Source organism: Ochotona curzoniae, unplaced genomic scaffold, assembly GCF_017591425.1.
Source record: "Ochotona curzoniae isolate NIBS_2020 unplaced genomic scaffold, NIBS_Ocur_1.0 scaffold_4505, whole genome shotgun sequence".
Taxonomy (NCBI): Eukaryota; Metazoa; Chordata; class Mammalia; order Lagomorpha; family Ochotonidae; genus Ochotona; species Ochotona curzoniae.
This window is the reverse complement of record NW_024467118.1, coordinates 52,337,776-52,359,101: the sequence shown is the minus strand read 5'-3', so window position 1 is coordinate 52,359,101 and position 21,326 is coordinate 52,337,776. Positions and strand designations below refer to the sequence as shown.

The 21,326-nt window shown below is 37.9% G+C and overlaps 1 protein-coding gene across 1 annotated transcript in view; it reads left to right on the top strand.

Annotated features, from left to right (window-relative positions):
- Positions 1-18,905, top strand: part of ZDHHC2 (zinc finger DHHC-type palmitoyltransferase 2) — a 70,909-nt gene extending 52,004 nt beyond the window's left edge. The window contains exons 5-13 of the mRNA XM_040966223.1: positions 36-105; positions 1,115-1,147; positions 3,542-3,662; positions 5,637-5,769; positions 8,485-8,611; positions 8,931-9,023; positions 12,666-12,778; positions 14,472-14,551; positions 17,024-18,905. Of these exons, the coding sequence (XP_040822157.1) occupies positions 36-105; positions 1,115-1,147; positions 3,542-3,662; positions 5,637-5,769; positions 8,485-8,611; positions 8,931-9,023; positions 12,666-12,778; positions 14,472-14,512 (731 nt within the window). The 3' untranslated portion in view covers positions 14,513-14,551; positions 17,024-18,905. The remainder of the gene's footprint in view (positions 1-35; positions 106-1,114; positions 1,148-3,541; positions 3,663-5,636; positions 5,770-8,484; positions 8,612-8,930; positions 9,024-12,665; positions 12,779-14,471; positions 14,552-17,023) is intronic.
- The last annotated feature ends 2,421 nt before the right edge of the window (positions 18,906-21,326 follow it).

The window sequence follows — 21,326 nt, the reverse complement described above, 5'->3', positions numbered from 1 at the left end:
GATCTAAGACTGAGCGGAGCTTTCTCTCCCTGTAGCCATCCGCTACTGTGACAGATGCCAACTCATAAAACCAGACCGCTGCCATCACTGTTCCGTCTGCGATAAGTAAGGTCGCCTTTCTACTTCTAAAATTTGTGATAGTGGGCTTTCTTCTTAGCATACTTCTCACTGTTTTCCAAAATATCCCATTTTTGATTCCAGTGTTCCAGTGTGCTTCTCTGGCCTTTTTTTTTTTTTTTTTGCTGGGGTGGGGGACTCTAATATAACCGAAATAATCAGTTGGGTTGCTACAATGTGGCCTAGGACTTCAATCCTTATTCCTTTCTCCCCAGATTCACACTGATCTTAGTGTTGTTGCTTTAAGCAATTCTTACTCAGTTTAGCAAATGCTCCACTTCTTTTATGAATGTCTTTCATCTTAATAAAAGGGACTTGAGTTCATGACAGTTATTATGCATTTAATACACTATAAGGACACTACTACTTTCCTTAGGGACTGACATTAAGCTTTATCCAGGTTTTCTGGACATCTGTTAACATTTTGTACTTTCTCTAACATAAGAGTTACATATTAACGTGAATAATTAAAACAGTAATTTCAGAAAAGGAATTGATTTGCATCTTAAAATGTCTATGTTTTGGATTTTAGGTTCTATTGTTATAAGTAGAATTGCCTGTAGTGTTTATTTTTTAAAAATATCTGTTTATTTAAAAGGCAGAATTACAGAAGAGAGAGCTTATATCTGATGGTTAATTTCCCAAATGGCTGCAAGGACTGAGCTTGGAGCTGGGCCAGGCCAAAACCAGGCCTCCCAAATACGGGGGCCATCTTCTGCTGCTTTCCCAAGGCTCATTAGCAGGGAGCTTGATCTAAAGTGGAGCAGTGGAGCTCCTGGGACTACAGCAAGCACCCATAATAGGTGCCTACAATGCTGAACCCCTAGGTGTTTATTATAGATAAGAATTTTGCTGTTATTCAGTTTCTTTTAGGTAAATTACTTTGCAATATTTTGTTTTCCATGGCTGTTTAAAGTGAGCATGCTTTATGTTTTCTTTTATAATTTATTGTCATTAAAATTTTAAGGACATTCAATTGGTTTTGTTTTGCTTTTAGATGTGTTTTGAAGATGGATCATCATTGCCCTTGGTGAGTAGAGCTGTAAACTTGAACAGGTTTCTGACCCTATGCATTTTAATGAAACAAATTGCTTACACATTGAAATCTTTTTATAAATGAAACATTAACTAACTTAGGAAGTATTTTCATAGCTTGTTTCTGCAATTCCATTAATTCAAAGAGCTTTTTATTCCCTGGAATTATGTTTAAAGTGAATAGATTAACAATATAAAACTTAATTTTTCTGATTTGCTCAAAAACAAAGGGCTTTCTACATTTGTGTTTGTATAAGCACAGACTCTAAACTACCTTCCAGAAATATACTCATTCATGTACATATAATCCTTATGTAATACCTCAATGCAAGTTTCTAGCGAAGAGTCCAATTCAGCTGTCTGCTCATGGCCTGGGATAAACACTGTAGACTGGCCAAGAGTGTGGACCCATGCCATTCCTGGGGAGACCCAGAAGAAGCTCCTGGCCTTAGCCTGGCCCAGCCCTAACTGTTACAGCCACCTGGGTAGTGAACCAATGAATGGAAAATCTCTCTTTTTCCCTCTTACTCCATCTGTTAACCTTGACTTTCAAATAAATAAATGAATTCATCTTTTAAAAAAATAGAGTTGAAAGCTAAGTTTATTTTAGTGCAAGAAATCTTCACAGTCTGTGCATACAAGACATCTTCAAAAAGCTCACGAAGTACATATTATAAAAAGAAAACTGTGTGCATACATCAGAGTTTTTTGGTACCCAGACAAACCTTTTAATTCTGTTTACGTGTGTGGGAACTTTGAAAGTTGCCTTTTATCTGACTTCCCTTAGTAGGAGATGCTGTCAGTGCCTCTCCTGCGTCCCCTGACCCACCCACCTGGGAGTCCAGCTGGATACCTCCCCAGATAAACTCAGCAGCCAGGCTGAGGCAGGCCAAGTCCAGGAGCCACGAGCTCAGTCCTGGAGCTCCTTCATAGGTGTCAGGGACCCAAGTGTCCGGGCCGTATTTTTACTTCCTTGTCAGGTGCATTAGCTGGGAGCTGAATTGGAGGCAGAATAGCTTGGACTCAACTGGTGCTCTGATACAGGATGTGGATTCACAAACAGAAACTCAGTTTGCTCTGAGCTGTCCCATTTTAAAGGGGAGGAGACTGAGATTCAGACAAATTTGCAAGTGGGCAGAAAGACTCCCAACATGCTTTTCAGACTGGAAAGGTCACATTCTTTCCAATGTATTAATTATGTTGTTTTTCCAGTTTAGACTCAGAAAGCAATTGCCCTGAAACAGCAATTGCCCTATAGCTTGCTCTGTTTTAACATTTACATTCAAAATATTAGAGAAGTATTGATCTGGACATGCTTGGCTCCTCCTTATTCATGCTTGATTTTCTAGCAGAAGATGTGCACACTTAAAATATGTCCTTTTCCTTTACACATTGAGTCTTCAAAGAAAGCAGTAGGAAGAAAAAAAAAAGTCTAACAAAAGGTAATTTGTTATTAAAACCACAGGAAGTTACCAAAGTCGGTATTATTACTCCACTTTCTCTAGTAATTTTCATATCACGACTCTATGGGTGCATATCAAACTCTAAAATACTTTCTCTCTGTCCTGTTTCGTGGCTCCGATGTGGTGAATTACCATACTGCTAAGTAAAATTTAATAGAAGCTTAATAGATGCTTTAATCGATGATAAAAGTCATTTTCTTTGCATTAAAATGCTATTTAACATTAAACACAAAAGCTGCTCTGCATGTAGGAAGAAGTTTTGCTTATCCCTTCCACTTTCCCCCAGTCCACAAGAATCCTTGTTTACACCCACGCTGTCTCTAAGGCTTAGAGTCTCCTTACCTTTGCCCATTCTTGAAATCAATGCAGTATGCAAAGGAAACAGCCTACATCCTTTCGAGACAGAGTGCAATTATACCAGCTTGGACAGAAGTGTTTTCAGTGTCATTTCTTGCCATTGTTTGACTCAGCTACAAAAAAAGCCATTCTCATCTGAGTCCCAGCAGAAATATCTCAATCTGCAACTACAACCATGGATGAACCTGTGAATTCAGCTTCTTTATGATTTACTTCTCTCATACAAGACCCTGAAGTTCAAAACGTACTGTCTAATGCTGTCACATTAGATAGCATGTTTTCATATATGTATATCTTTTTAAAGGTAGAATATAAATACAGCTGCATTTTAAAATACCTAGGAACATGTTCTATGTTCTGTCTTATTATCAAAATCAGTACAAATTATTTCACCAACATTTGAATGGGAGCAAGGACATTCGAGTAAAGCAAATAATATATGTATATTCTGTGGAATAGGTTCATTATACCAGTTATACCAGGAAAAGAAGTATGGTATTATACTGGGCCTGTTGGTTGGTAGGCTGGACATGTGAAACTCACTGAGAATGTTTTTGCTTCATTGACAGGGTGAACAACTGTGTTGGATTTTCAAATTATAAATTCTTCCTCCTTTTCTTGGCTTATTCTCTGCTGTACTGCCTTTTTATCGCTGCCACAGACTTACAGTATTTTGTCAAATTTTGGACAGTAAGTAATTTCCTGGCTGACTTTTTCCAATATGAAAAAGTATTTCATATATAATTTCAGTGGACAATAGGTTCATACACTGATTTTATAATATTAATTTTTAGAAGTCAATCATGATTATTTGTAGATTCCATGTTTGTTAATTCAAGTAGTCAGTAAAAAAAATTATATGTAACTCCCAAAGCAGTACTGACAGAGCTTGCCTAGTTGTTGGCAGAGAGGCCTAGATTAGCTGAAAATCTGCATTGCCTTTTAGTTACCTTCGCACGTTCCCAGGCCATAAGCCAGTGTGTGATTTTTACATTCTGTCTATTGCCATGTTTTTACATCTCTATATTTTTGGGGGTGTAAGGGTAATACTGAAGTACTGTACAGTGTTTCTAAACACAAGACTAATGTCTTTTGGGAAAACTGTATGTGTCAGAATAATCTTCATTTAGGTCAGAGTCATGTGCTTTTGGCAAAACTTTCCACATGAATGAATTGACAATATATATTAAAATGCTATGTTTAATTAGAAATACATAAAACAAGGTTTATCTATTAATCAGTTGATGAAGATGTGACAATAGGCTTGTCAGAAGCTAATTATGTATTTCCCCTATAACAGTGATTCAGTGTCCATGGCCGCTTTATCAAATAAAGTAAAAATCAAAGAAAAACCAAATGAAATTGATTAGAATAAAAAAGAGTTGATTAGATAAGAAAGCTTTTTTGTGTACTAAAAATAGCCATGTTTTCCTTATTTTTAAGTTATGTCTTTTAAGTCTTGAATTTTTGTTTTTAGGTTTTGCTTGATAAAGATTTAAGTGACATTTGTTGTTGTATTATATATTTTAACTGTAGGGAAAAGTATTAAATGCAGTAGTTCCAATATCTGTAGAAAATTCATTGTGCATACACCAAGTGATAGTAAGAAGTAGCTTATCCCCTGCCAGGATTGCTTTATTATTTTCACTAAATTGTCCTTTATTATGATAATAAATTCTGAACTGCTCAATTGTTGATGTTAAATTGGAGCCAGATTTGATATGAAAGAATTGATGAATGCTTACTGCCAGGCACCATGTCCCAAACAGTCCAGTTTAGGACATATTTCCCCTCACTGATTTTCATTCCTGTGATGGTTATCATTCCAAACCACAAATAAACCTGGAAAGTAATCCCCAGGGTTTTCACTGTGTGAATCCTAGTGTCGAGAACTGTCAGTGACATCTTATGTCCTGTGTCAGTCTGACAGGTGCCAAGGACATTAGAACACTGTGACCCTCTGTCGGAAGAGGTGTTCACTGGGGCTTCCCTGTGACCCGGCCCTCCACCATGAGGAGTCCAGCTCTCCTTGAATGTAGTAACAGTGAGAATCAAACTGATTTTGCTTTGAGATGGCCCATTTCAGTCCATGGATACGATAAGGCTTATTTGCATTAGCATTAACTTTTCCTGCTTCACTATTGTTTGAAGCAACTGGAAGCATTATTGTGGATGTTTTGTGTGTATTCTCTTACTGTTGTTGTTCATTGTAATGTGAAACATCAGTGGGAACAGTGGGTGCAAGTGCCAGCTAACCTGTTTTCCTGTTTCCTGACACGGCAATAAAACTGTGTAAATATTTGTGAATCTGTAGTGATTAACAAAGCATATTCAGATAGTAAAACTAAAACCACATTTCATAGTTCCTTTTATCTTACCTTCCTGCTATTAAAGCTTACAAATATACTCCCATAATTTTTCTGTTTCTTGGCTTTATAGAATAATACAAACATTCCAAATTTAATGTCTTTCATATATATAACCTAGTAACTATTTATTTTAATCTGATAAAGTATGTATTTTCCTAAAGTTTTAACATAAAGTTACAATGTCTTTCTTCATACCTAAATTTGAAATAATAAGCAAAAAAAAATTACTAATTTTATTATAAAATTAGGAGGCTGTCTCTTTGACAACCCATTTTTTCTTCCTTTTTTTTTATAGAATGGTCTACCAGACACTCAAGCCAAATTCCATATTATGTTTTTATTCTTTGCTGCGGCTATGTTTTCTGTCAGCTTGTCTTCTCTGTTTGGCTATCATTGTTGGCTAGTCAGCAAAAATAAATCTACATTAGGTGAGTAACCACTTATTGTAGTTGATGAAGCTAAAACATGTATAAAGGTATCTACTGATGAAACGGAATTAAATATGTATAATATTTAGTTAATGAAACTAAATTAAATTTGTGTAACAGTATCTACTGTATCCAAATGACATTGTCATGAGTAAATATGCCAGCTTGTTCTGAAATGGTAGAAATCATTCATTCTTCCAGCATTTATTGGTGTGAAGTCACTTAGACACATGCAGATTCACTCACTCCATACTTACTGCTTGTTTCTTGTGTTTATATATTACGGTGAGAAAAGGGAAAGCAGTACAGTGAGTGGCACAAAAATGAATAACTAAAGTATTGACAAAATATAGGTGCTTTTAAAGAAATAAAGAGGATACTCAGGTCTGAATAAAGGGCTGGTAATGTTAAGAATGCATGGTCAGGGAAGAGGTCACCACAGTTAAGACAAGTACTACTGTCAAGTCAGCCATGGAACTAGAAAGAACATCTTACAGAATAACAGTAAATTCTACAGACCCCCTGATGTGGAATACAACAAAAATTAGTGCATAGAGTAAAATGTATAGCTATATGTGCATCTATTAAAAAGAGAGAAATGTGAGCTCGTTACTTTATATTTTAAGGAACTGAAAAGAAAAAGACGAAAATAAACAGAAAACCAACAAAAGGAAGTTGGTAATAAAGACAGCAGATCATGGGAATAGAAAATTTTTTAAATATAGAAAAATCAATGAAATTAGTCCTTGATTCTTTAAAAACAGCATCAAACGTGAGAATCCTTGCCTGGGAAGATAAAAGAAGAATTATAGGAGAATACCATGAAATACTATAAATCTAACCTTTAGGTAACCTAGAAGAAATATACAAATTACTAGAAGCATATAAAGTAGCATATTGACAAAAGAAGAAATAGATTAGAATATACCATAGCCAGAGATTGAAGTGGAAAGAACAAAATCTCACAGTCAAGAAAAGTCCAGGCTTTACTGGTAGCTCAGTTTAAATCTTTAAAAAAAAAAAAAAAATCAGTTCTGGGCCCAGCGGCGTGGCCTAGCGGCTAAAGTCCTTGGCTTGAACACACCAGGATCCCACATGAGCACCAGTTCTAGTCCCGGCAGCTCCACTTCCCATCCAGCTCCCTGCCTGTGGCCTGGGAAAGCTGTCGAGGACGGCCCAAAGCCTTGGGACCCTGCACCCGTGTGGGAGACCTGGAAGAAGTTCCTGGATCCTGGCTTCAGATCAGCATAGCATCGGCTGTTGCAGTCACTTGGAGAGTGAATCATCGGACAGGAAGATCTTGCTCTCTGTCTCTCCTCCTCTCTGTATATCTGACTTTCCAATAAATAAATAAATCTTAAAAAAGAATCAGTTCTTTCAAACTCTGCCAAAAATCAGCACAAAACACTTCTGACTCATTGATAAAGCTGGCATTATCAAAGACATTTATTAGTGTTTCTTTTGAATATGGATGTTATAACCCTTAACAAAACGTTGACACACCAAACTCAAAGGCATGTTTTCAAGGTTTATATAACATGATTGAATAGTTTAGTGTATAAAATTTGATATGTGAGTATATACTATATCAGTAGAATGAAGGGAAAAAATCAGGGTCATGTCAGTTGATGCAGAAAAACTGACAAAATCTAACATCCTTTCATCATTAAGAAAATAGTCAACAAACTGGGAGGGGATAATGGATTATTCAGGACTCAGAACGGGGGGGCTGGTCCCAGCACTTCTGGTGGTGCCAAGCCACGATGAAGGGAAAACGACATAAGAGAAGGAGTTGGGCTTCTCTGGCCCACGGAAGAAGAGCTCTGATTTATCCGACAAGATGGAGATGATGGCGCTTGGGACGCTGTGGTTGATTCTGCTGGCCGCCGTGAGGCTGGAGAATGGTCTGGCTCAGTTCGGAGGAAAGGCAGGAAAGAATTTACTACTCTCATGCAGAGATTCAGAGAGGCTACAGAAGACAGCTCAGGAACTGAAGTGCAGCCACCTCTTGTTTTTGAGGAAGTAGGAGTTGGCATGATGTGTTCCTTGCCTGGGTCCCTGGACAGCCACGTGCCAGGCCTTGATTCTCCAGGCTACTATTGAAACTTCAAGGGAGATAGGATTAAAAGACAGAGTGGTGGTTCTGCCTAGTGTTTAAGGCATGGAATGCTTGGGGTTGATTATCAGCTTGCTACTTGATGTGGACCCTGGGTGGCAGCAGTGACGGCTCAGAGAGTTGAGTCCCTGCCACCTCCATGGGTGACCTGGGTTCAGCCCCTGCCTTCCTTCTGGCCATTATATGCAATTGGGAGAGTGAACCAATAGATGAGAAATACTGTCTGTCTCTCTTTCTCTTTCTCGAAATTAAATTCACTCCCACTCCCCACCCCCCAAAAAGACTAGGAATAGAGCTTGATAAACAAGCTGGTAAAGGATATTAATGAGAAATCTGTAGCCAGCGTCATATACTATGGTGAAAAAACTGAAAAAATTCTAAATCAAAAAACAAGATGCCCTCCTTAATCGCTGCTAATTCAACATGATATTTGAAGTCTTAATCAGAGCAGTTAGACAAAAAAACAAAACAAAACAAAAAAAGGCTCATGTGTTCTCACAAGTGGTTTCCTGTTTATTTTGGTTGATTTACTTCGATTATTTCTAAATAGAAGAGATTTTAGCGGATATGTTCTTACGTACTTGCCTCATCTCTTTCAGAGGCATTCAGGAGTCCTGTGTTTCGACACGGAACGGATAAGAATGGGTTCAGCTTGGGATTCAGTAAGAACATGCGACAAGTTTTTGGTGATGAGAAGAAGTACTGGTTGCTCCCCATTTTTTCAAGGTACTTTTCTTACTGAATTTTATTAAAGAAAGCAACCCAATGAAACAGAAGTTCAAGGAAAGCCTCTAATTTCATAGATCTGTAACGCTGCCTAGAAACTCCTGTTGTTTTACAATTCTGACTTTGTGAGTCACTGTTGTATCAATGAAAAATCAATTAGCTCATCATCTCCCTGTACACGGACGCTGTGTTGAAGCCCATGTGTGAAATAGCCCTGGGACCTGTAACTCAGGATTTTCTGCTCTTAGATACCAGCATTGTAAGAGAGTTCAGCTCCACTGTCTCTTCTGTGATTCCATTGTGAACTTCTGTGTTTCAGTCTGGGTGATGGCTGCTCCTTCCCGACTTGCCTTGTTAACCAGGATCCTGAACAACCCTCTACTCCTGCAGGACTGAATTCAGCAGCTAAAAAGTAATCCCACGTTGATTTGTTTTTATTTACTTTCAAATAGGATTTTATTTTGAGTTTTTTTGTTGTGTGCTCCTTTGTAGGCTGCAAAAAAAAAAAAAAAAGCTAAACACATAAGGTAATTTAATATAACAGTTTGCACCTGGAGGAGGAAAGGGGTGCAACTGTGGTGTGGTTACATATGGAACTTCAAGTATGTTTGTAAAATTTTTTTCCAAATTCATTTTACAAATCAAGAGATGAATACACAGGTGTTATTATTATTATTATTATTTTTACTGCAGGAATCTAAAGAAAACAAATCTAAGTCAAAATAAGTTTCCCATTACTCAGAAAGGGTAAAATCCGCTGACCTTCCGTGTCTTTCCTCTGAGTGATGATGATTAGAACAGAAAAGCGTTTCAGACCCAGGCCTTTGGAGATGAAAGCAAGCCTCAGTCATCTGCTGTAGCCTTCCGTCAGCACTGGGCATCACATCCTTCCTCCTCTCTGAATACCTCATAGCGTTCCCTGTGGAGGGAGAAGGGAAGTGGTCTTGGCAATTCATTGCTTAGAAACTTGTTTCTGCTCTAAGTCTATCATAAATTTAAGGAAAGCAACAGACCCGAAATTTGACATGCTGTATATATATAAATTTTCCATGGTTTGAACAATGTCTTTTTGTATCTTCATGTATCTTTTGAGTAAGGTGGTACTTCTAATTTTTAAATAAAATGCAGTAGCAAAAGAATAACCATACCCTTCTGTATTAGATTTAGGCTTCTTTTGTTTTTAAACATTTATTATTTTTTAAAGATTTATTTATTTATTTATTTTATTGGAGAGGTGGGTATATAGAGAGGAGGAGAGACAGAGAGGAAGATTTTCCATCCAATGGTTCACTCCCCAAGTGGCCGCAGCGATTGGAGCTTAGCCAGTCTGAAGCCAGGAGCCAGGGGCCAAGAGCTCTTCCAGGTCTCCTATGTGAGTGCAGGGTCCCACAGCTTTGGGTCATCCTCAACTGTTTCCCCAGGACACAAGCAGGGAGCTGGATGGGAAGTGGGGCGACCGGGATTAGAACCGGCGCCCATATGGGATCTCAGTGTGTGCAAGGGGAAGACTTCAGCTGCTTCTTAGTGGCTGCCGTGCTCCTAGTGTCAAAACCTCAGCTGACATTCCAGTCATCCAGGGAACATCTCTTCTCTACAATGCTTTTTCCATTGAAATTTGGAGTGACTCCAGAATCCATCTCGAGACAGCGTTCCTGGCAGCCATTCCCTACTCCTTGTTTTGTGTTTTTTGGTTTGTTTACATACTCACAACTGCCAAGAGATGAAACCTGTCTGCCCTCCTATGCCCAGAGTGAGCCATGTTCAGGACACACTCCGCTGTTCAGTGTGGAGACCTTGGAGTGTATTTCATGGGGACATTTGGAGATATGAGAGCCTTTTACTAGTTGTGACCTATACATTTTTGCTAGAAAATTCTACAGAGCTAAATGCTAATGGTTTTGCTTAACATCTTTCTAGGATATTTATACATATTTTAGTTTCCTGAAGCTATTACACATATGTGTTTAAAGATTTATTTTTTCCATTTGAAAGTTACAGAGAAAGAAGGAGAAACAGAGGAACCTTCTGTCCACTAGTTCACTACCCAAATGGCTGCAACAGCTAGAGTTTGGCCAATCTGAAGCCAGGAACCAGGAGCATCCTCCAGGTTTCCCATTTGTTTACTGCGACCCAAGGACTTGGGACAGCCTCCACTTCCTTACCAGCTCATAAGCACAGGGCTGGATCAGAAGACGAGCCAGAGTTCAAGTGCCATATCCACCCCCAGTTCTGAGAGCCAGCAAAAATGACTAAAGTGTTTGGGTTCCAGCCATCCAAGCGGGAGACCTAGATTATGTTTCTAGCTCTAAACTTTGACCTTGCCTTTCCCCAACTATTGTATTTGGGACATAAACCAGACTCGGGGGTTTTGTGTGTCTTTCATGTTTCTCTGTCTTCTATCTTAAATAAGCGCAATCAATCCATTAAAGACATCTGACTTTTAAGAGTCTTCACTTATCAAGTTAAACATCAGGTTTCCAAAAGCTGATGGTGAAAGCCACGCTTGTGGCACAGCAGGTTGAGACATCCTGGTGCTCTGCTTCCAGTCTGCCTTTCTGGGAAGCGGAGGATGATGACCCAGTTACCATATACCTGGGCTCCTACCACCGTTTGGGAGACCAGGTAGAGTCCTGGCTCCTCTGGCTTCAGTATCATCCACACTTGACTTTTGCAGCCAATTGGAGAGTGAACCAGCAGATCGAAGGTCAACTGTCTGCGTTTCTCCCTTTCTTTGTTGCTCTGCTTTTCAAGGAGATAAATAAATATGTCTTTTAAAAAATATCTGCTAATGCCAGATGTTTTAACATTTCCACAAGATAGTGCTCAAATCTCTTCCTCTCTGTCTCTCCTCTCTGTATATCCGCCTTTCCAATGAAAAAATAATAAAAATAAATCTTTAAAAAAGAAAAAAAAAAAAAAAGGGCCCGGCGCGGTGGCGCAAGTGGTTAAAGGTCCTTGCCTTGCACGCCCGGGATCCCATATGGGCGCCGGTTCTAGTCCTGGCAGCCCCGCTTCCCTTCCAGCTCCCTGCCTGTGGCCTGGGAAAGCAGTCGAGGACGGCCCAAAGCTTTGGGAACCTGCACCCGCGTGGGAGACCCGGAAGAGGCTCCTGGCTTCGGATCGGCATAGTATCGGCCCGTTGCGCTCACTTGGGGAGTGAATCATTGGACGGAAGATCTTCCTCTCTCTCTCTTCTCTCTGTATATCCGTCTTTCCAATAAAAAAATAATAAAAATAAATCTTTAAAAAAAAAAAAAGATAGTGCTCAAATCTGTTGTTTCAGTTGGAGAGAGGGAATTAGGGAGTTCATTGTTCTAGATGTTTTAGACCACTTTAGAACTTCAAGGCCAGTTTTTTTTTTTCAAACTTTCCTTCCTATCGTTTCTCATATCTATACATCACTTGCAAAATTAATATTTTATGCAATATGTCTTTGAATTGGTACTAAGCTTGTTTTTAAACTAGAGTTTATGTCACCGTTAAAAATGAGGAACTAGTATAATTTACTGTAAATGGGGTATTACTTTAAAAACAAAATTGGCAATGAAATACCATAGGAAGTTCTGACTATATTCCCTATTCTGCTAAAGGCATGAGACTGTGGCTGTTCTTTATGTAAAGTGGAGTTTTGACAGAGGTGCAGATCATCATCTTACTGGAATCAGTGTTATTTAGTACCTAATTCTTGTATCCCCCAAATAGCCTTGGGTACCTCATCAATCATCTTACGTCATAAGGGGCTTCAAAGCCGTACTTTGAGTTCCATTCAGTAAAACTATGGAGAGTTAATTTAACCTGTTACCACCCAGTGATGATGTGAAGGGTATTATGAGAGTGGATGTGCACAAGCCATAGGGCTCTGTCTCCAATGATGGGAAAACTTAGGATCAAATGCACCAAATGTTTCACTTGCTCTTTAAATGGAAATTTCTGGAAAACTTTGGCTGTTCAACATTTGAACTAATCTTTAGATGGATTGAATATTATGTAATGAAATTTATTATCTGTGGGCAGGGTAGAAAAAAAAAATTAACCTTATTCGATTGTTGCCCAGCCCTGACAACCACCAGTTCCCTGCAAAACCATTGAGAGAATCCCAGAGCCACCTTCTTCCTGACTGCCAGTCCTGGCCAGACAGCAGCATAAACCCTGGGAAAGGCAAAGCTGGTAAGGGCGGGTTTTTGTTTTAAAGGTAAACATGTTGAAAACATCCATGTTATTGCCTAGAGAACTGTTGCTTTGGAGACAGACTCCCAGTATATATTTAGAATTATTTTCAAACAGCTGCTTTGAGGTACTTTGATCAACAGCTAACAAAAGTAGAAAATCCCTTTGTGAAGATGGATCTCCTTTGCTTTTTTTCCCAGCTTAAAGAAGCAAATCTGTGTCACTACACACTACATAAAATGATAGAAATTTAAAATATAATATTAAAAAATGCAATAAACTCAGGAAATTGAAAAGAATCTTAAAGTATGCTATTCTTTCACCATAAGATTTCTATCCACTTTACAAGTATCTAAGTAAAATGATCACATAGTTAATAATTTCAGCTAGCTCTGGTTTCTACATATCTCGCTCATACTTCTTGTTATACTGGTTTTAATCTTTTTTTTATTTATTTAATCAATGTGGTTTATTAGCAAAAAATAGATGGACTTTGAGATGAGACTTGACTTTAGATCCCAGTTTGGGTATCAGTATATCAGTGTGGGATATATCTAACCTCATTTAGGCTTTCTTCTGCATTTTTAAAATATTGTCTTTCTCAGGTTTGAATATGGGGCAAAATAATTTGATCATATAGTGATATATGTTTGTATGTGTGCCGCCCCTATAAATTATGAGAGTTGACGTACTTTTGCTAGAATATCTCCAGTTGACAAATTTGTTAGGTCATTTATTAGATCATTTCTATACAGTGCAGTGTTGATTGTAGACTTCTGGTCTACAAACTCTTGTGCTGCTGACTTCAGCTCATTGCACGTGAACATGTTCATTGACTTGTTTGAAATCTTTTTGGAATTTAGTTATTGTGAAAAACAATCAATATTCCCGAGTGAAAATTACCTAATATATATTCAGTCATAGTCTCCTAAAATATGCTTTCTTCAGGAGTCTTGCTTTTAAGGCGTATCTGACCCTCTGATGATCCCCATGGCTTGACAGGAGTGTGCATAATTCAGTCTTCTCTCTGCACTTTAACATGTGCACTCAATTTCAAGTCTATAGGAAGGACTAGGCATCGCCTAAACAAAGATAGAAGACACCTATTTGCAGTTTCCTCAGAGGAAGAGAGATGTATGCATGTGGCATGTAACTACTGTGGAATGGAGAAACAGCTCACTTCCTTATTGAATGGGTTAAAGCGTCATGTACAGTCATTAACACAGATTCTTGATTTTATATGCGGTTAATTATTTCACATGTTAGATTGTTTCTTCTGTTACTTCAGTGAATAAATTGAGGAGTGAAGTACACAAGATAATACTATGAAAGAAGAAATAGAAAGGGGAGGTGAAATGAGTAAGAGGCTCAGAAATTGGTTTAAGATAGATGCAGAGTTAGGGAGCTAAATGTAGCCTCACATCATGAAGGTGATTTGAGCCGTGCCAGGTTCAATGTGTCTCATTATTTTGCTTCCCAAGTTTGTCAAGTGTATTTTCCAAACTATTTTCAGTAATTTGTATGGCTTAATATGTGTGGTATTAGATGTACAGACACTGGTGTCTGTTAAGCATCATGTAAACACCTGTGTGCAGGGTACCTTTGGGAATATACTGACATATTCATATATGAATAATCAAGTCTCTATGTTCAAAAGAAACACAAGAATGCTAACTTATATTCTCTCTTTAAGGTATGAGCAATCCTGCATTAACCATGGAGAATGAGACTTAACTATTCAGGCAAAACAAAATCATACTATATTAAAGTAAGGTAAGTTTCCCTTTCTTTTTGAAAATTTAAAAAATATTTTACATTATTTGTATAAGTTGAACCAATTTTATGTGTTTCAAGATCCAGATTTAGGAGAATAATAAGTCCCACCCTACCTTCCTTCCGTCCCTTGGTCCCTACTCAGTCTCCTTCCTTCCCTCCCACCCTCCCCCTTCTCCCTGTCCTCCTTCCCTCCCTCCCCCTCCTTCCTTCTGCCCAGTCCTTCCTTCTGCCCAGTCCTCCCTTCCTTCCTTCCTCCCTCTGTCCTTCTTCTGCCCCTTCCCTTCTCTCTCCCTCTCTCCCTTCCTTCCTCCCTTTCTCCCTCTCTTAGTCCTTCACTCTTTCCCTGTCTTCTACTTTCCTCCCTCCCTCCTTTCATCATGGCATTTGGCATACTTGCAGTTTGCTTTACAAGTACAGGCTTAACACTTCTTTAGGTAAAGAATTTTAAAAATAGCAAGCTCCAAATAGAAAAACACTGTTTATAAAGAATATAGACAAAGGCTGTAAATAAGAACTGAATCACACAATGTCAGTTTTGAACATCTACTTTACATTTTCTTGTACTCTGTGTTGTATTAGTTACCGCAGATCAGGAAAACATATTTGCCTTTCTGGGATTGGCTTATCTCACTAACATAAAGCTTTCCATTACATCCGTGTTATTGCAGAAGTTTATGGCTGAGTAGTATTCCATGCTGAATATATATTCCATTTTGTTTATGTAGTCATCCAATGTTGGACATATGGGTTAATTTTATATCTTAACTATTATGAATTAAGCTGCAACAAACATGGATGCAGCTAATAACTGTCTCATATGCTGATTTAATTTTGTTTGAGTAAATTCCCTGGAGTAGAATGGCTGGGTCATATGGTAGATCAATTTTCAGACTCTGAAAACGCTCCATACTGTCTTCCATGATGGTTGCACTAATTAAATTCCCACCAATAGCAAAGTATGGTACCTCCCACCTTCCCCCCTCAATCCTTACTAACATTTATTGTAGTTTTCTGATTTCTATTTGATAGCCATTCTAATTAGGGTGAGATGAAACCTCATTGTGTTTTGCATTTACATTTCCCTGATAGTGAACCTGAAATATTTTTGGTATCTATTGGCCATATGTATTTCATTCTTAGAAAAATCATTTGCTTATTTTTTAACTGTTTGATTTACTTTTGCGGTTATTTTGTTTCTGGAGATATTTCTAAATCCTGCATATTTTCTTTCCATGTTTTAGGTATTTTTAACAGTTTTTCAATGTTCTTAGGGCAAATAATCTCTGTAAATATTATTTTTAGTGACTCATATTAAATGTCTTTCCTAATTGCGTTAATTATGCTTGGGGCTTTGGACATAAACCTAGCTTCAATATTGACTTGATAAATTAACAAACTCATTTTTAGTAATACAGAAAATGGCAGGTATTTGTACTAAAATAAAATATATTCAAGTATAAGATGAATCTGTGTTGTCAGCACGTACCACAGTTATTGCCAGTTTTGCTTTGAAGACTTATTTGAAAAGCAGTGATCAGAGGGAAGGAGAGGGGAAGGTTTTTCAGAGCTTGTTGATTCTACAAGTGAGTGCAAGAACTGGATTAAACCCCAAGTTATCATATATGGACAGGCCTAGGACAGACCAAAGTCGGAAGCTTCATCTTGGTCTTTCCAATGCTTGGGCTATCTTTGACGGCTTTGGCAGGTGCATTGCAGGGAGCTGGATCAGAAGTGGAGCAGCTGGGACATAAACTGGTGCCCAGGTGGGATGCCAGCATCACAGGTGGCAGCTTAATGTGACACAACACTGACACAATGCTGGATTTTTAACATAGGTCTTCCTACTTTACGTAGCATATTTGTGCATTTATGTTGAGTAATATTGTCTGATATTAATATGCCTAATTTTCCCTTTTACTGATCAATAACTTACTTTCTCCTCTTTTTGAAATATCATGTAAAATTATCATTGGCCATTTTATAAAATATTTCTTAGTTCAGGATAGCTTGCAGATAGCTACAGTGGGCTCAAGCCAATAGTAGTGATGAAAAGTAGATTTAATTTAGCTTGCCCAACTGTCCAAGTATACAGTATGAATTTTAAAATACTTTGCTCATGTGATCCCAAAATTTCCTTTCTAACTCAGTTGGGCCTCAAGGTCAATGTAGAAAAACAAAGAATCTTACCACTCAAATTGTGGACCAGATGAATCTTAGCATCCCGAGGCAGTCATGCTGATTCTTGGGCCTTGTGCTAGATTTTCTGAATCAGGATGTGCTTTTTTTTCTTTCTTAATATATGTGCATTAAATTCTGAGAAGCATTAGTCTGGAGCTCTGTATTCAAGAACACATTGAGCTTGATGGCCTATTTGCATAACAGATACTGTTGTCACAAATAATGCATGAGTTCTGCTTTTTTTTTTTTTAAATACCATATAGTAGCTTAATATTTTTGTTTCATTTCAAGGTATCCATGCTGTAAATGAATGGAAGACGCTTTCCACAAGAAGGCAGCATTTGCCAGGATATCAGAATATGAGTTGATGCTCTCCAAGTTATTACATAACATGTAACATTCTTTTAATCCAGTATACATACTGCGACAACTAACACAGATTCCTGTTAAATATTAAAATTTTGGTTTATGAATCGGAACAAGAACTTTTTTTTTACCCGAAACATGACCTAAATTCATTGCCCAGTTTAACTTAAATATGTGTGTAGCACAGTTTACGGCTTTTAAACTTCATGGGTCACCTTTATAATTCAGAAAATTGAGATTATTGGGGTAATATTGTTTAAGATTGGAAAGATTTCACAGCACATTATAAAGCGATTTCTGAAATGCTAGTTGTCATTAAGGTGAAAGAAATGAGACTTCCTTTGCTCTTTCCTTCTGATAGGAACTGAGCTCAGACTGAATGAAATGCCGTTAACTATGACTTCATTACAAAGTCCAAGTTGCCTGAAACTGAAGATCCCCATTCATTTGCTTTTCAGACTTTGCTAGCCTTTGTTCCCTGTTGAGAGATAAGAATGAATACTGAAGCTTGTGCTCCCTGATCAAGCAGCTGGCTGGAACACATTTCTGTGAATGAACAGTGTTCTTAACAAAATAATTCCACATCTTCTCATTTGTATAAATTGGAGGAAAATCTACAACAATAATTAAGGTTGATCTTTTAATATATTTTGGTTGACTTGGATTTTTAAAACTTAGGTCGCTTCTCCTATTGAGCTTTCCGTAAAAATTCGTCTTAGGTCAATAACATCTTTATTATTTATCTGTCCTGTCAGTCTTCTAGTAATATTGGTATCATTTCTGTGTCTTCTCATCAAAACTGTGATATTAAAAGTATGTTTCTTCTCAAGTACCGACCTGTTAAGGTTAGATTATGCAAAACATTAAAAGATCATATCATCTTGGAAATTTAGTTCAGTATGAACTAAATGGCATGCTGTTTGGAAATTAATTTAAGATAAAAAGATGTGTTAGTTGATGCCAAAATATTTGGCTTCACTAAATATACTAAGAAGCTCTTGTGCCTTGTATGCACTATTTAAGAAAAAAAAAAGTATTATTATTTTTTATTTGAATGAACCATAAGTTTTGTAAATGTTAACAATTAGGATATGCTGTATACTTTTTTTTAGTATTGACTTTGAGAATTTAACAAAAATTACCTTTTGAAACCGCATAAAGTAACTGGTATTCAATCAAGGAGAAAATGATAATAAACTTTTCAAAATGTTTATTAGAAAAATATTCAATGCAGGTGAACTAAAAGACCAATGGATAATGGAGCAAAAAACCCTTTGCTATAACCTACCCTTGCTAAAAATACAAAATTTTGTATGAAATGTTTATGGAGTAATCAATACATAATCATTTGAACACAAGGATAGCAGTGTTTTTCATACTTTTTTTTAACTGAAGAATTTGACAATCTGTTTCAAAAAATCTGGGATGACATGATACATTTTTACTTTTATCTTAAAGCAATTTTTTTTCATCTTTCATTACCCTGAAGTGCCAGACTAGAACTGACAACTACTCTGTTAGAAGTTGTAAAGGCAGCAGCAATGTGCAATGCCTTCAGAATCAAATGCAGCCAGATATTTTTTAAAGCACATTACTGCTAGAGCTGTTTCCTAGGCTGGATTCTGATAGATGCTCCTTGTAAAGCTGGAGGCTAGGGGAAGAAAGAGGGGTTTTATCCTTTACCCTGTCAGAGTATTGGTAATTTCCCACTCTAGGTCTTTTATGTATTCATTTAAACATATAAACTGATATACCTTATAACTACATTTGGAAAAGTAAAAGGAAAATAAAATTTTTTTTCATCGTTGTAATGTTTCCTTTCATGTCTTTATTTGGGAAATAACCTTTAAATGCCTTTCTCTTGTTTATTTTAGTTGTGTTTTTAATTTAGAGGTTATACTTCTTGGGGACAATTACATGTCCCTTTACATGTGTACTGTACATTTTACCTGAGGGGAAAAAAGCATCAAGTAAATGGACTCACATCTTGTATGTATTTATAAAATGTAAAGAAATTTGTGTCTGAATATAGTGGTGAAGCATTCTAGCAAGTGCATACCTAAGAATTCACAACTGAAAAGCCTTGATAAGGTTGGTTGTTTTCATGAGCTGTCCATATGAAATTGTCTTTGTGCTGACAGTATGGGGTTTTTTTTTTTAAAGATTTATTTTTATTATTTTTTTTATTGGAAAGGCGGATATACAGAGAGGAGAGACAGAGAGGAAGATCTTCCGGTCTGATGATTCACTCCCCAATGAGTACAACGGCCAATGCTATGCTGATCCAAATCCAGGAACCTCTTCCGGGTCTCCCTCACAGGTGCGGGGTCCCAAAGCTTTGGGCCATCCTCGACTGCTTTCCCGGGCCACAGGCAGGGAGCTGGAAGGGAAGCGGGGCTGCCGGGATAGAACCAGCGCCCATATGGGATCCCGGGCGTGCAAGGCGAGGACCTTAACCACTGCGCCACCGCGCCGGGCCCAGAATGGGTTGTTTTAATACACACTTTTCCCAATAGTCTATCAGAGCTGACAGCAGAATTAATGCCAACATTGTGGGCTATTGGAGGGTTGTGAGAGGATGAGGCAGTTCGCAGTAAACAGTTCTGAGGACAATGAGACTCTATATTAAGTGCTCTGATCTGTAGACATCTGTTGGAAATGTGGCCTGTGTTGGACTAAAAATTGTCTTCAGGGCAGCCAGATGCAAAGGATTTTTAGTCCATGTTTACAAATATGTAGGTTGGCAATTATGATACATAGTTCCAGAAATTCAGAGAATCTTATTACTCCATTATAAATTACCTTATGTTTGAAATGCATGTGAACTTTGTGGCTGCTTCTAAAGTTAAACTCAATATATATGTAACAAATATGTGCTTGCAAAACTGACAGTTTTGGTAGGTTTTTAAAATCAATATATAAGATTTATTTTTATTATTTTTTATTGGAAAGGCGGATATACAGAGAGGAGAGACAGAGAGGAAGATCTTCCGTCCAATGATTCACTTTGTGAACAGTTGGAAACCACAAAACCAACTTATTCTAAGATGCAGAGATGCCAGCATTCCATCCAAAGTGATGGAATCAATCATAACAGTGGATTTCTCACTAAAAGTGTAAATCTCTAGGTAAGATCCTTCTGTGGAAATGTGTCCTCCCTGTCAGAGACCCCGAAGATGAGAAAACTACACTCGTGTCCCAATAGATAGCCAAGTCAGTGCATTTCACAACCTCCTTGCAAAGGAGCACTGTGTTATATGTACACCTTTAGCTATGGCTGTTTGTCTTCATAAAAATTCACAGGTTCTTTTTTATTGAGAATGTAGCAGTTTGATGACTTAACATAATTAAAATTGTTAACCATATGCCAACTTTAGAGAAGTCTTGCTCTTCAAAGTACAGCAATCTGTTCCTTCCAGATTCCCTTCAGATTTTTTTTTTTAAGATTTATTTATTTTATTGGAAAGTCAGATATACAGAGAGGAAAGACAGAGAGGAAGATCTTCTGTCCAATGATTCACTCCGCAAGTGACCTCAATAGCCGGAGTTCAGCCTATCCAAAGCCAGGAACCAGAAACTTCCTCCAGGTCTCCCATGTGGGTGCAAAGTCCCAGGACTTTGGATTGTCCTTGACCTCTTTCCCAGGCCACAAGCAGGAAGCTGGATGGGAAGTGGGGCTGCTTTGATTAGAACCAGTGCCCATATGGGGTCTCAGCGTGTTCAAGGAGAGGACTTTAGCCACTAGGCCTCTGTGCTGGGTCCTTCCTTCGGATTTTATTACCACAAGTTCTTATTTTGATGTAGAATATGGGACACTACTGTATGCTGATAGTACAAACCACATACTTTTTCTTTCCATGAATATGTTACTCGTTGAAACAAAAAATAGATTTTCATCTTATTTGAAAGGCAAGGAGAGATGGAAATATTCCTTTTGCTGATTCACTCCTGCAATGTCTAGAACAACCAAGGCCGTCAGGCTGGAACCAGGAGTCTAGAACTCCATCCAGATCTGTGTGGGGGCACGAGCCCAAGCTCTGGAGCCACCATCTGCTGCCTTTGGGAATGTGTATTACCAGGGAGCCAGAACTTAAATGAAGCACTCAGACTTCAGGTGGCCCAACTGGTGTCCTAACTCCTTTGTGAAAGGTTTGCTTCTCACTATTTTCTAGTACTGTCCTGATTGGCATACAGTGGATATCACTGAGGACCTGAATTCAAGTAATTT